The sequence below is a fragment of the Ictalurus furcatus genome, chromosome 12 (assembly GCF_023375685.1).
Source record: "Ictalurus furcatus strain D&B chromosome 12, Billie_1.0, whole genome shotgun sequence".
Taxonomy (NCBI): Eukaryota; Metazoa; Chordata; class Actinopteri; order Siluriformes; family Ictaluridae; genus Ictalurus; species Ictalurus furcatus.
Window position 1 is genome coordinate 24,618,630 of NC_071266.1, and position 16,182 is coordinate 24,634,811.

The 16,182-nt window shown below is 41.2% G+C and overlaps 1 protein-coding gene across 1 annotated transcript; it reads left to right on the plus strand.

The window, feature by feature from the left end:
- Positions 1-8,108: 8,108 nt before the first annotated feature.
- Positions 8,109-16,006, plus strand: si:ch211-195b13.1 (STKc_SGK domain-containing protein). Its single transcript, XM_053638151.1, has 13 exons — positions 8,109-8,733; positions 10,096-10,171; positions 10,784-10,865; positions 11,197-11,240; positions 11,352-11,409; positions 11,499-11,582; positions 11,692-11,823; positions 11,934-12,046; positions 12,162-12,285; positions 12,386-12,481; positions 12,576-12,731; positions 13,660-13,749; positions 14,403-16,006. The coding sequence occupies exons 1-13, from the start codon at positions 8,664-8,666 to the stop codon at positions 14,568-14,570; spliced, it is 1,293 nt and encodes a 430-aa protein (XP_053494126.1). The 5' UTR covers positions 8,109-8,663; the 3' UTR covers positions 14,571-16,006.
- Positions 16,007-16,182: the final 176 nt, after the last annotated feature.

The following is a 16,182-nucleotide window of genomic DNA, read 5'->3' on the forward strand; positions in this document are numbered from 1 at the left end:
GGATGGATTTGTATCCATTATTGATCACCTCTGAGATGGAGAAAGGATTTAGTGGATATTTTAAAATAAACGTGACACTTCTATTGATTAATGCGGCCAAATCACCACAATGTACGTCGAGTACAGATACTCAGAGTTAAAACAAATGCCCATGTGAATATCTATTTATAAAAAAATTTTTAAAAAGAAGCAAACAAAAAATAAATCCAGCATCCTCATCCACTGTGATCTTTTGCACGTCATTAGTGACCCGTTTGCTCTGCCTCTGGAGCGAGTGCAGGTGCGCACACAATTTGCCTGCCATGGAAATGCTGAGTCCCAGCAAAAAGATGCTGTAGGATGCCAAAGGAGCCACGTCGTTGTTTTCTTCGTCCGTCCACAGCTCCCAAAGAGAACCAGAGGAGGACTGGGGACGTTGTAACAGTCGATGGTGCAATCAGAGGGTGATATTCAGGACCCGTGGGTGTAATCGGTGTAACCTAGACACCGGTTTTCCCAGGGTGCGAGAGGGATGCTCATGAGACGGCGTGTTACCTGACACCTGGTGCTTTTGTTTCGTCCGTGCACCTGAGGAACAAGAACAAGAGGTGAGGACAGGTACGGGGCCGTGCTGCCGCTTTCATTAGCGCCGACGCTGAAAGACTGACAGTGTGAGGGAAACGTGATGAAGATACAGACGCGCTGAAACTGCAGCCAGGAGGATGGAGACGTAGGAAACTTCACGGCTTCACCTACAACCTGCTTTTACTCCTTACACACGCTCACACAAAGAGGGACTCACTCTGTCACACACACACCTATGCAGATATGAAGCCTGGCAAGAAATCCTTCATAGGTAAGAACCGTTTTATCATTGAAGTGAAGAAACATTGCTGATCGTGTAGACTTGTAGATTTAGGAATGCTATCAAATGCATCGTGACGGGAAAATATTCAAGGATTTCTTTTAAAGAGGACCGCATTTAACGAAGGTTCAGTGATTCACTTAACCAACTGTTAGTATATTGCTGAAAGCTGTTCATCATTAGCCTTCTGGTGTGTGTGTTTTTTTTTTTTTAATCAGTTTATTTAGTTTGTACGTCTGCCATTTTCATGCAAAACACAGGCTGTTATTTATTTATTTATTTTTTTAAAGGGGTAGTTTGTAACTTGCTTCCAAACCTATATTAGTAATAAAAATGTAAAAATGGCATGGGGGGAAAAAAACAAAGCATGATTTACAGCTTTTCCATGCAGTGGATCTGCCTAGGTTCTTTCATTTCGGGCTTCTGGAGATATCTTTCCAGCCCTGAAATTAACTCCGCCCACAGGAGGAGCTGGAGCATTTCAGCGTCGATCGATCTTTTTTCCTAAAAAGGCAACTCACGAGGCGTGCGTAGGTTTAACCGGATACGGTTGGGATTAGTTGAGGGGAAGGGAAAGGTTTGTAATTTCCCTTGTTTTTTTTGTTTTTTTTAAATCTTGTAGAATAATTTAAGCAGCACAAAGCAATTGTACTGGTGTACTGGTGAATCGTAACGTTAATGGGTACGTTTATTCAGATCGTTGATACGTGACAGCGCCACACCTGTAAATATTGTAAATAGTCTGCCATAAATCCGTTTGAACATCCTCCGTGATTTCTCCTCTCTACTATTCTGTCCATTTCTCTGACGTCTGCTTCACAGTTAACTATTCGCTATTACATATTCATGAACTCTCACTATCTCGTTTTACTTTGTACAACTACATTGCGATATTTCTTTCCCTTCACAAACCATATTACCTGCTTTACTGGTGTTCTTTCAGAGCCATAGCTCACTCTCTCTCTCTCTCTCTCTCTCTCTCTCTCTCTCTCTCTCTCTCTCGCTGTGCTTCATTTCATCTATAATCTATAATAATAACGGACAGCCAGCCGTCTGTCTCTCTGTCTCAGACCAATACAGACAGATGATGTTGTGCTACTCTCTGCTCTCTGATCTTCTCTCTCTCTCTCACACACACACACACACACACAATCTCTCTTTTATAGCCAGAAGCTATACTAACCTACAACTCAGGAATAAATCAAAATATCTTAGTGCTATTCCATCGCTTGGATCTGTTTTCCTCCTGCGACGAGGAACTGATCCGGTTCCTGTCGTTTAAGTAAGAGGAAGTGAATTTTCTCCTCCACTCCTTTCTCTAGATATATAAGGGAACGTTCTGCACGGATGTAACGCCTTTATTAAGATACTGCGTGCTTTACTGGAACACCGCAGAAGCTTGCGTGTGCGTTTGGAAAAGACACAATCCCTAAACAGCTGGACGAATGAATGAGGTCGTGTGTGATTTATGACCTGTCGAAACAAAATAAAAACGAACCGGGTCTCGGTAGTTGTTCGGCTAAAACGATCTACAGCCTCAGGAGCGTGCTGCGTACGCAGCCGATGAGGGACTTTTGTCCGATACGTCCTGTTTGGAAAAATTTGTGCACTTCAGTTCATTTTACTACACCTAATATTAATAATGAAGGACAATGGAGTTACTTCCTGCAATCAGAAATCGCTGTGATCTAGAGAAGAAAATAAAAGAGAAAAAAAACATTATAGTAAGCTGAAAATAGCTATTCGTTTATTTTACTGTTTTTTGTTTGTTTTTTTTTTTAAATAGCCAGCACAGGATTCTAATTAAAATCCTTTCTGGAGTTATTTTAAGGAAGAACACATGTTTTCCAGCTTCTAACTAACCCCATCCTACCTCGCCGTTACTAATGACGCTAATTGCAGTACGGCAAACCTTGCTGCTAGCACAGTTGCTATCTGTGTCATTTTTAAGTAGTTAGGTAAGCAGTTGATTTAAGCTGGATGTGTGTTTTTAGTTTGCTCGCTATAATGCTAGTTTCTGTGTTAGCATGATTCGCTTATGGGTAAGTATTTTTACTTTAGCACAAGTTGGTGTATTAGCATGTTTCATCAGTTAGCTAAGTCAATCTGGAGTTGGTTTTAGTTTGCTTATTACGCTAGTTCCTGTGTAAGCATGTTTCCTATATGGCTAATGTAGTTTGAATGTAAGTTACTTGTTAGCCTGTAAGTAAACATGGAGGGTTAAATGTTTAAGCTCGATGTGTATTTTTAGTTTGCTTACTACAATGCTAGTTTCTGTGTTAGCATGATTCTCCTAGTGATAATTTAGTTGATGTGTAAGTTGATAGGATAACCTGTATCACTAGTTAGGTAAGTTGAGCTAACCTGTGTGTGTGTGTGTGTGTGTGTGTGTGTGTGTGTGTGTGTTGGATGCTTTTTCTTTACTATTATGCTAATTTCTGTGTTAGCATGTTTAATATGTTTAAATGTTAGCCACTAGTTGGAGGTTTGGCCTGTATCCTATACTCTTTGAGAATTTAAAAAAAAAAAAGGCTTGCATATCATGCTTTAGCGGCTGAATGATCAGATAAATGATTAACGAAAGCTCAAGAATAAATTACATCATCGAATGTCACAAATCAGTCGGACTCCCCAATAGAGTAGTGCGAAGGACTCATGTAAAGGATGTGAAGATACCATTTAGCCGTCAGCCATTACACCAGGCACTACTGTACCATAGGGAGAAACGCAGTTTTGAGCAGAATCCTAGCTACAAGGACCACTGGGACCCTTCCCATGAGGCAGAGCTGTACAGACTGTTCAGTCAGGGAACTCTGTTGAAGTCGCCTTATCACCCGAGCAGCAGGTGTATTCGGAGAGCGGCGTGCAGAGTGCTGAATGACTCAGTGTTGCCGACCAGCCTTCTCGAGCGTGGCAGACAGGAACTCGACCCAGCGACACACTTCCTGTAATGCAAATATTCACACACATACTCAAATGAGCTCGAGATGGCTGTCTCCATGACAACGGAGCCTGAGTTACATGGCAGATTCGCTTAGAAGGGTGTCGAGTCTCTTAACGGAAGTGAGGTCTCTTGGTATGGCCACTTGGCATGTAGGAAAGAGCATGGGGCCCATCGTACTAAAAATATGCCACCGGAAAGGGGATAGCGAGATGGAAAACGAGTCGAGGTGGCTCAGATGTAGCCCGAGACAAGGTCTACATGGTTATCTAATCCCTGTAAATGGACACTCTCGCAGTGAACGTGAATGATTAAAGCTTTCAGTTAGGGGGAATACCTCTTCTCCATGATCAGTTTACAATCATTTATTTATCTACTATTAGGATTCATTGTCAAGCAGACGAGCAGTGTAACCTGTTTTGTTTTGTTTTGTTTTCTGTCGCTAATATGGTTCTTGGGATCTGTTTCTAGGGGGGTGTCCTGTACTTTCTGACTGGAAATCCCTCAGAATTTTATGTAAACTACAACCGAAACAGGAAGCGTTGTAGAGGAACTTCCTCGTCCTCCGCCTTGTGAACTCTCGACTTGACGGTTATGAGTGATTGGACCCGGGTGTGATGAATCTGAAAGTGTGAAATCACATTCCTTGATTCTGCTGCCATATAAACAGACAGCTCACCATCATCAGCTTAATCAAATTATAGAATCACCGGGTTATATGGATAGTACTGAACTCATGTTTAAAATAAAAATGAAACCCCTCCGTCGACTGAAAGTTTTCAGATCGGCTGTAAAATAATGTTCAGAACAGCAAGACATCCTTAACGTTGTGTGTTCTAGATAGTTATATTCATATAAACAATTCTATTTTTTTATAGGAGGGGCAGTGGTGGCTTGGCGGTTAAGGCTCTGGGTTACTGATCAGAAGGTCGGGGGTTCAAGCTCTCATCTAGCAAGCTGCCACTGTTGGGCCCTTGAGCAAGGCCCTTAACCCTCTATGATCCAGGGGGCGCTGTATCATCTCTGACCCCAACTCCCTGACATTAACCGTTCAGATCTCATTTTTAGAATGAACAGGGGTGAAAGTAAGAGGGCTTTACTTTTGTGTAGAATTAACAAATACACAAAACGTGGTTAACTAGTATCCGTGCTAATGAAACGAGGACATCAAGGACGTTCTGATGATTTACTCGACGATTTGGATTTATATGTTTAAAGTAGTCTCGTCAGCAAGTATCACGATATCATTGAAAAGGAAGCAAAACAAATAAGAGACGACACTTTTCTTCTTCTCGTGATCTTCAGGAAAAAAACGCTGTTCAACACGACAAGTATTCCAGTATTCCAAATATTTCATAGGGGTGAATGTATTCAGGTTACAGGGTTGAGTGAATGCCGTGGAATTAAAATCCCCTAAAATGGACGACTCATGGAAAAGGATGTTTAAAGAATTACATGCTAAATGGATTTGCACATCCATGCAAAAATGGTACGGTTTTTAAACTATTGTAACAATTATATTCAGGATAAAGTGTAGTTATAGTGTGACAGGAACAGCAAAAAAATGTTGGTTTTTTTTTTATTCTTAATGTAAAATGATTTATCTGAAACACGATTGTATGTTTGATATGTCGTTTACATTTCCATCACACGCATATCTGTAAACGTGATATCGTTCGGACACGTATGGCACCGCAGTCATGCAATAGAAATCGGAAAGGACCATCATTAGATATTATTACATATCATTAGACACAGTTACATAACGACCGAGCTCGTAATTTTCGGCAGCGGAGCATCAGCTTGACCTCGGACTCCATCGGTAGAAATGAGGAGTAGATTAAGAAATTGAGCGTAAATCGATTTAAAATGGGATTTACGTCTCTGGAGCAGGTCAGGGATGTAAGCTGTGATTCTGTATGTGTGTGGGTCCAGCAACGTTTGGTGTTTGGTGATTTTCCTGCGCTGACAGAAGAGTTACGTAATGGAGTTACATCAGCTGTCATGTAGGCCTAGAAATGGAGTAGTTGGCTCTGTAAAATCCCACAAACATCAAATCAAATATTATACTTATCATCTTAGGTGTTTGATTGATCTAATAGTGTATTTGCTTTATATATATATAAAATTCATACATACACACACATATATATATATATATATATATATATATATATATATATATATATATATATATAGGGTTTTTTTTACATTTGAACATACATATTTATTTATTTATTTATTTATTTCACATGAAGAAAAAAAAATGCCTTGTCATGCCTTCTGGCTTATTTATTGAAGTCTGATAAAGTGACCAACGCTTCATTTTTTTTTTTTTAGACATTAAAAATACAAAATGCACTCAATTCATATGAAGAGTCCTGAATGTTTTTATTAGTAAAAAATGTCATTATTTCTATCCAACCACATCGCCCTCAGTCGTTTAAATTCGTGCACGTTTTTCATGAGTTCAGGACAGATGGAAATCCACGCTTCAATTCTGAGTTCAATTCTTTTGAGGTTTAAACTTCTGCCATCCACAATTTGGTCTGGTTGCAATTGGTAAACTTTTCAAGTGTTTCCTAGATTACCCACAATGCCGTTCAACTACCTGTAGATAGTGGCGCAGGGGGATTTAGGTCTCGCGGTACTGCTATGAACTCATTTAAAAGTGGAGTAGAGGACTTTACACTGTTTGAAGTGTGAGAGCGGCCATGTCGATCTGACGTCGCTCTGTGAACAGGGAAAGAACTGCTAGTTGAGAGGACTGCCCTACGTTGACGAGTTGACATTTCAAGCTGAGGGGGTGGGGGGTTCCATGGATTTTACCGGATGGAGGCCGGGAATGACAAGCAGCATAACTGCGTCGTATAGCCGTGTTGCATTCTGGGACTTTGAGTCCAGGGTTTGACACTACTTCTACTGTGGATTTCTCCTTAACATGACGAACATGTTGAGTGAGAAAGAAGCTCTTTTGGTTTTTAGGAGCTAAGAGCGAAGCCTGATTGTTATCCCGTATGTCTGAGATGCATGTAATAACAGTGTCACCCTGGTTGCATCAAAGATGACCCTTTGATGACCCACTTACATCTACTTTTAGAAGTGACCCATATCCGATATCTGCATTTACACTATACACTTCGTGAAACAACCCGAGGTAGACGTCACCGGAAGCTTAAGATAAGAGAAGAGAGGCCTTGTTGAGAGTTGTGTCCACACGAGTTGACATCTTTCGCCACCGTCGCTTTTTCAATGACGTACGACTCGATATCGACAGGGGAATATCCGATCTGTCCGTTTACACGGCAGACGCGAACGCACGTGTCCGATTCATGTCAGATCTGATAATAAGAATAGCTGAGAATATGGGAATCCATGTGATTGTTGCCTGCACATATTTTAATGTGAACTTCAGTGTGATTCAGCGTGGAGAGTTCCTTTAAGCTGCCATTTTGAAACGAGAAGCTGATGTACACACATGATTATATAGTGCGCTAATTTACATGAGTTTTACCTCGGAACTTTTTCATTTGAATAAAATGTTTCTTAGGAAAACTTCCTGAGAGAGAGAGAGAGAGAGACAGAGGGAGAGAGAGAACGAGAGAGCGAAAGAGACTGGAATAAAGTTGGTTTGAAGTTGGAGGTTCGATATTCGCGGATATGAGGAAATTAAGGGACCGTCTCTAAAGTTACATACGACATTGTTAAACACGTTTCTAACTTCAATAGCATTTGAAGGGAATGACTTACAGTCATATAACCAACCTTACAGTGTTCATGTAGGTGTCAGGTATAACGCACACCTCTTAGATTTGTGATATTTTTCAAAATAAGCTATTAAATCATCTATAAATTAGACATGTATTTCACTGCGGAATGGGCTCATACACAAAATATACCATAATTTAAAGCTCAATAGCATTTGAAGGGAATGATGTACAGTCACACATCCAACTGGAAAGTGTTCGAATAGGTGTCAGGTATGATTTGATTTGGTATGAAGGTATGACCTTTTAGATTTTTGATATTTAACCCTACAATGCATGAACCAAAACCCTTCACGAATGCATAAAGGGGGTCAGAATGACCCGTACTGGATTGAGTGGTTTTCTTCAAAAAATAGATGTCCTATTAATGAAATAATTTTTATATACATATATACATAATTCCCTTCAAATGCTATTGAGCTTTAAATTATGGTATATTTTGTGTATGGGCCCATTCTGCAGTGAAATACATATCTAATTTACATGTGATTTAATAGCTTATTTTAATAAATATAAAAAATCTAAGAGGTGTGCATTATACCTGACACCTACATGAACACTTTCCAGTTGGTTATATGGCTGTAAGTCATTCCCTTCAAATGCTATTGAAGTTAGAATCGTGTATAACAATGTCGTCTGTAACTTTAGAGACGGTCCCTTAATTTCCTCATATCCGCGAATATCGAACCTCCAACCAACTTTATTCCAGTGCGCGCGCGCGAGAGAGAGAGAGAGAGAGAGAGAGTGAGAGAGACTTCCCCCAGAGACCCAGAGCGGATCCTCGCGCTGTAATAAAGGGAGCCTTCCCGCGACGTCACGGGTCCACAGTTGCCTTGGTTACGCGAGTGACGACGTCGCCGCCGCGCCTCCCTGTCAAACAGAACCCCACGTGTTCGGTATAAAAGGAGCAGCGCGCGAGCGGGACGCAGTGAGACAGACAGGACCGGGGAGCAGTGAAACCGGTGTTTGTGTATATATATTTATTTATACATAGATATATATATGTGTGTGTGTGTGCGCGCGCGCTCCACATCCGGTCGACTCATTCCAGTCAGTATTAGTTATTAGTTATTAGTTTGCTCCAGTGTCGCGCGCGGACTGATCAGTAAAAATGGATGTAACAGAGAGCCGCTGTGATCTGACTTACTGCAAGATGAGGGGGATCGTTTCCGTGCTCACCGGTACGTACTGAAACTTTTAAACATCTTAAACTCATTCATAATTCACCAATAAACAATAAGCATGGGTTTATGCTATAATTTAAACCGTTTACACCTAATAGCAATCATAATTGTTTGTTTATTTTGTATTTATTTATTTACTTACTTACTTATTTTAGTATCATTGACTACTGAAAAATTGCAACCTATAACACTTGGTACCACCCAGGCTTCTTTTGTACCCCGCTCCCCCAAAATATATGTTCATATATTCAAGGGCGTAGGTTTGGTCTCAGTATTGGTAGGGACACCCACCCCGGGAAATAAAAAAAAAAAAAAAGGACGGTTTAATGTTGACAAGAAAATGGTTTATTAAACTATAACATCTATATTTACATTAAGATCTGTATTTACATTTAAATACAAATGATACAAAGCAACAGATCAAAGACTAAAAGATTTTACGTTCTAGAATTCTAAAAAATATTGGTAGGGACATGTCCCTACCGTCCATATGCAAATCTACACCCTTGCATATATTCATTTAAGATGAATTCCAGGCGCATATAAATGGACCATAAGTACCACCGACCTAAAGGTACAACCGGACAGGTACTAGATGCATATTAGAGATACCCTCGATGGTACCACCCCAGTGACAAGGAGACCAGACTTTTCAGTTTTCAGTTCATTTCATTGGCTGAATGGAAATGAAATCAAAGGAAAATCTCTTGTGCTAGGTCTATTAGTATGTACTTTTTTTTTTAAAGTACTCTAATAAGACCTGAAAGAAATATGCATGCACCTTTACATCAGCCCAAGTACATACTGAAAATAAAAAATCATGTACCCCGGAAAAAAAACAACAAGACCGTGGCACGTTTATTTCTTCATGCGCTAAGCACCATGTGTGTTGAAGACGTGTGAGTCGTAACCCAGTAAGAGAAGAGACAATCGTGACTGTAGGAGAAAAAATATTTTGACTTGATATCTGCGAAGGGGTTTCTGTCCCCACCTTCACGCCTGTATGTTCATGATAGACATGTGTTCAAATAGCGCTCGTGTAAACGTGGCCTTGTCTGAGTCAGTGTGTGTGGGTGTGTGGGTGTGTGTGTGTGTGTGTTCAAGTCACACCATTGGTTCTGATGATTCAGGCCTTTTGTGTTTTAATCATGGTGAGAATTCAGAGCTCGTTTTTTTTGTATTTCAGCATCGTATAAGCTCTGAGGCAGAGCGCTAGATGGCAATGTCAATCATCGACCCGCTTAAATAATGGAAAATTGTGTTTGTGTGGCCTCGGTTGATTTGGTTAGCTGATGCTTCTCTGACATAACGATATAAAATAAACAACAACAACAACAACCTCCTCTGTTTCTGTTCCAGCCTTCATCAAAGAAAGGAAGATGGGCTTAAACGACTTCATTCAGAAGCTGGTCTCCAACCCTCACATCTGCCAACAGTAAGTGTTTAAAAGACTGTCCATATGACGTGTTTAGATAGCGAACCTCACAAGGGCTCCGTTAGTTCATTCATCCGTCCGTTCATTCATCGTAGCTGTTCCGTTCATCCGACTGAACTGAGGTCAGCGTAAATTAGTGCAGTAATCCCATCGGTCCCAGGGTTCGGCTGTACCTTCCCTTAATAGCATAATCTCCGTGTTGCACCATAAAGCCAGAATAATCTTTTCAGCCTGCCTACCTTCTAGCGTCTAGGCTGCTGTAAGCATCTTTGGGTAAATCCGGCATGTCCCCTAGACGAGGATAATAGTCTAATTCCATTACGCACGAATAGGGCTGGCTCGTTTGTGTCATCCTGTGAGCACTGAGGTTCATCTGAGAACTCATCTGTCACTTCAGAGGTGGTTATTTTTTTTTTTTTTTAAAAACCTGAAAGAATTTCGGTCTCGTCCGAACTTTAAAGACTCCGAAGAATGCCCCCCCCCCCCCCCAAAAAAAAAAGAATGTTAAATGTCACTGATCTTATCGGTGCGTCTCCAGAAACCTGTCTTGCCTGTGCAGAACACAGATCTAGTGCCATCTAGTGGTTTCAGTCATGTTCTCCTCTTTCACAGCTCTCAAGTAGACCATTTCACGAAGATTGACGAGAACCAGAACGAGGAAACGGGAAGAGACGGCGAAATCGACTCACCCCAGGTATAGGCACGAGTAGAAAATACCGTTTGTGCCAAAATGTCCTCTATTTATACCAGAGCAACGGCTCATGAACTCCCTTCAAATGCCAATAGTGAGTTTTCCCGTGGATATTTGGAGACAAAATTCCAAGAAGATTGAATTTTTTTGGCTTAAGCGCTGGATGCAATCCATTGGATTATCAATTTCATTTCAATAGCTTTTTAAAAAAAAAAAATATTTCATTTTGGCACAAATGGTATCTTGTATATACGCCTGCTTTTGGTATAATCTGTTATTTAATGCCTAAACGCTTCAAATAACATCATTTCCTTTCGACGTCTTCCTGATCCAGATGTGCCTGACCTCCCCAAGGGGCTCGCTAGCCGAGGACATTCAGTAAGTGCATTTCCGTTTATTTTATTTCATCGAGTCCAGCAGTCAGTCCCTTGTGTTTATCTCGGCGTCTCTAGTTCCTAATCGGCTCCTTTCTTTCCGCGTGTCTGACAGGATAAAACCCTGCGACTTTGACTACCTGAGGATCATCGGCAAGGGGAGTTTTGGGAAAGTGAGTGGAGTTTATTCGGGATGGGGTCGGGATTTTTCTCACGGTCCGTGTAACACCTCTTGAGTAAACGTCAAACGTTTATTTTCTAGGTTCTGCTGGCCAGACACAAAGAAACGGAACAGTACTACGCTGTGAAGGTGCTCCAGAAGAAGATCGTTCTGAAGAAGAAAGAGGTGAGAAACTGTCGAGAACCTGAACGACCGACTGTTCTTCTCATTTTCCTGTGGTAAAACGTCACAATATGGATTCATAACTCTTGGTTTGGTTTTTTTTTTCACCCAGCAAAAGCATATCATGGCTGAGCGCAGCGTTCTGCTGAAGAACATCAAACACCCGTTCCTGGTGGGGCTTCATTACTCCTTCCAGACCACCGACAAGCTCTACTTTGTGCTGGACTACGTCAATGGAGGCGAGGTAATGATCGTATTTTCTGGAATATAAATGGTCGGCTTTAACGTTTGTATTTGTGTGACGATATCAGTCGGGACGTTGACCTTTTGCTCTTCTCTGATTTCCTCGTGTAGTTGTTCTACCACCTCCAGCGAGAGAGGATTTTCCTGGAACCCAGAGCTCGGTTCTACGCTGCTGAGATCGCCAGCGCTCTTGGCTACCTCCATTCCCTGCATGTCGTTTACAGGTGTGCGCTCGTGCTGCCCCCTAGTGGTCATCATGCAAACAAACAAGCAAACCAACCAACCAAGCAGGTCGAACGATCATCTAATCCTGTTTTTAAATGATTCGTTTCTTTACAGAGATCTCAAGCCGGAGAACATCCTCCTGGACTCTCAGGGCCACATTGTACTCACTGATTTTGGCTTGTGTAAGGAGGGACTGGAACCCGACGACACCACCAGTACATTCTGTGGCACTCCAGAGGTAGGCGAAGAACATCCTACGCCCTCTTCGAGTCGTGTTTGATTAAAGATTTCGAATTTGTGTCGCATTTTGGGTCTGATTGTATGTTTTGTACGTGCAGTATTTGGCACCGGAGGTCCTGCAGAAGCAAGCGTATGACCGCACGGTGGATTGGTGGTGCCTCGGGTCTGTCCTTTATGAGATGCTTTACGGATTGGTAAGTCAAAATTCGCCACTACTGTAAGCTACCAGTATTTTAAATACGCTTAAAGTCTAAACTAGAACCTCTCTCTCTCTCTCTCTCTCTCTAGCCACCTTTCTACAGTCGCAACACAGCTGAGATGTACAACAACATCCTGCACAAGTCTCTGGTGCTGAAGCCGAACGTGTCCAACGCTGGGCGCGAGCTGCTCGAGGGGCTTCTACAAAAGGACCGCACCAAGAGGCTGGGAGTGAAGGATGACTTTGTAAGTGTTTGTGTTCAAATCGCACCTCTCTCTATCACATTCCCAGGACTGAAAGACCTCTTTTGGCTTCCTTAGCGTTGCTATGACTACAGCTATTTTTTTAATACGTACAATGAACCATCTTACACACTGAGCCCTAAACGTAGTCCACCTCTTAACCTAGACAAACCCTAGTCTGGTTCTTAACCTAGTCCAGCTCTAACCCTAGTCCAACTCCTATCTAGTCCAGCTCTAACCCTAGTCCAACTCTTACCTAGTCCAGCTCTAACCCTAGTCCAACTCTAACCCTAGTCCAGCTCTTATCTGGTCCAGCTCTAACCCTAGTCCAACTCCTGTCTAGTCCAGCTCTAACCCTAGTCCAACTCTAATCCTAGTCCAACTCTAACCCTAGTCCAGCTCTAACCCTAGTCCAACTCCTATCTAGTCCAGCTCTAACCCTAGTCCAGCTCTAACCCTAGTCCAGCTTTAATCCTAGTCCAGCTCTTATCTGGTCCAGCTCTAACCCTAGTCCAACTCCTATCTAGTCCAGCTCTAACCCTAGTCCAGCTTTAATCCTAGTCCAGCTCTTATCTGGTCCAGCTCTAACCCTAGTCCAACTCCTATCTAGTCCAGCTCTAACCCTAGTCCAACTCTAACCCTAGTCCAGCTCTAACCCTAGTCCAACTCCTATCTAGTCCAGCTCTAACCCTAGTCCAGCTTTAATCCTAGTCCAGCTTTAATCCTAGTCCAGCTCTAATCCTAGTCCAGCTCTAACCCTAGTCCAGCTCTAACCCTAGTCCAACTCTTATCTAGTCCAGCTCTAACCCTAGTCATATTTTAACCTAGTCCAGCTCTTAACCTAGTCTAACCCTAGTCCATCCCTGTACAGATTTCTATGTGTGATTTAAAAGCTCAGGGTTCTAATGTACTATTATAATGCTCTCTTTAGCTGGAACTCAAGAACCACAGCTTCTTCTCACCCATCAACTGGGACGACCTGATGGCCAGGAAGATCACGCCTCCTTTTATTCCCTCAGTGGTAAGCGAAAGATAACCCCTCATAATGATAAGCCACATTTATTTAAATGCATCAGATTTTAAACCCAGCCTAAATCATTTTCATTCAATTCAAGTTCAATGAAATAATAAATATCAAAAGTGCCCTCCAATAATATTGGCACCCTTGGTAAATATGAAGAAAGAACGCTGTGAAAAATTGTCTTTATTGTTTAACCTTTCGATCGTTTGTTCACAAAATTCACAAAAATACTCTGCTCTCATGGACATCAAACACTTGCAAACACAACACAAGTGCATCCAAAAAAAATCTTTATGAAACATAGGTCTGCAACAATTATTGGCACCCCTATGAATTCATATGAGAAAAATATATTTGAAGTATACTCCCATTGATATTTTACAGAATTTACTACACCTGGGTGACTAAGAACAGGAAATTGTTCAACCATGACTTCCTGTTCCACAGGTTTATAGATATGAGGTAACACACAGGCCAAATTCCCTTAGTCATTCATAACAATGGGTAAGACCAAGGAATATCAAAAGGTGAAACAATAAAGACAATTTTTCACAGCCTTCTTTGCTCATATTTATCAAGGGTGCCAATATCAGTGGAGCGCACTGTATATTTTTTAACATATTAAAATATCCTGTCTTTATTGTATTTTGCAGTCGGGTCCCACAGACCTCCGGCACTTTGACCCTGAGTTCACCCACTTGCCTGTCTCCACTTCCGTGTCCAACTCCGACAACCTGCACTTGACTAGCAGCGTCCGAGAGGCAGCCGGCGCTTTCCCAGGCTTTTCATATGGCCCTCCAGCCGACTTCGCCTTCCAGTAGTCTCTTCCAGTCCCCCAGAGTCCCCACAATTCAGACCAAAAACCTGCAACACAGGATACATGCTCGGCACACACGAGGGACCATAATGGAGTTAGGACGACTGACTCACCGTGGACGGTTGTGATCGTCCGTGTGAGATTTATGGAACTCGAGAGTCACGACTTTGCAAAAAATGGACTACACCCCTGAAGCACCCCTGTGCCAAGTGTCTGGATGAGGAAATTCCTTATCTGGGGGAGGTTAAGAAGTGCCTGGGCATTTTAAAGAGTTAATGACTAGAATGGCCAGGCTTTTGGATAAAGCTCATGGTACTGAATTAGATGCCTTTCGGATTTGCATACGATCAAACTTTGCAGACGGAAAGTTATATGGTATAAATGGTACTTTAATGCAATATTGCACATGAGGAGGACAAAAAAGTATGATGGAAACTGTTCGTATCTGATAGCTAGAGATTTTCACTGTAAAAATGGTGACCTTTGTAATTGGACATGTTTATACGCATTACACAAACACCTAGAAATTAAAATTTCCTAATTCTGCATCACTAAGATAACTCCAGGGTTTACTTGGTGTTGTCGCCCCCCCCCCCCCCAAAGTATCTGATTATATCCATCTCCAAAATCTCTTAGCTGTTATTCAGTAGATATCTCGAATGTTGTGTCTTACAAGGACTTCCTTCTTGTTTCTCTTCAAAGCCAGCACTTTCATACTGTGATGTGTGCTTATGGAATTTGCTTGTTAATATAAATATCATGAAATGAGAAAGGCTTTATTTTAATACTAGAAAGAAAATAAAATTGAAAATAAAAATTGCATCACGCTCAGTCAGATGGATGTCATATATATATATATATATATATATATATATATATATATATATATATATATATATACGTGTATGTATATGTATGTATGTATGTATGTATATGTTCTAGGTCAAGCACTGAAGGAACCTCGAATCTTTCGATTCACAAACATCGCCTGTTTGAATATTTTACACACACTGTGACCGGAGTGTGTTTTTGCCCTCCCTCCCATCACTCTCTTATAAATCTTTCCTACTGTGCAATGAAATTTGACTTCACGCTGAACAGCAGATGATTAGAAATATTAGTAGCTGCTTCTAGACTACTTCTCAGATAAAAGATAAAACCGCGGTAAATTTCGACAGGCCTTTCATAATTTGATAAATGAAAAGGTGCGTATGTTTGTACTGTTGGACCAATCTAACCTTCTGTAGAAACATAAGTTTATTTTCTTCCACATTTGGAAGTTTATCGCTTTATTTTGTACATTTTCATGTATATTTATTTTACATGGCATTCTGTACCATATTTTAGAATTTATTCAATATTTAACTGTGATGTTTATTAAATGTTAAATAAATCCAATAAAGAAAACTCTTATTTGGGTGATTAAAATACGTTCCTGTCATTTTATTCGTTTTTTTTTTATTCTCTTCAATGCGAATTAAAATGATTCCGGAGAAACCGGAGTACCCGGAGGAAACCCCCGAAGCACATGCAAACTCCATGTACACACAGGGCGGGAGCGGGAATCGAACCCTCAACCCCGGAGGCATGAGCCAAATATTTAATATAGTATATAG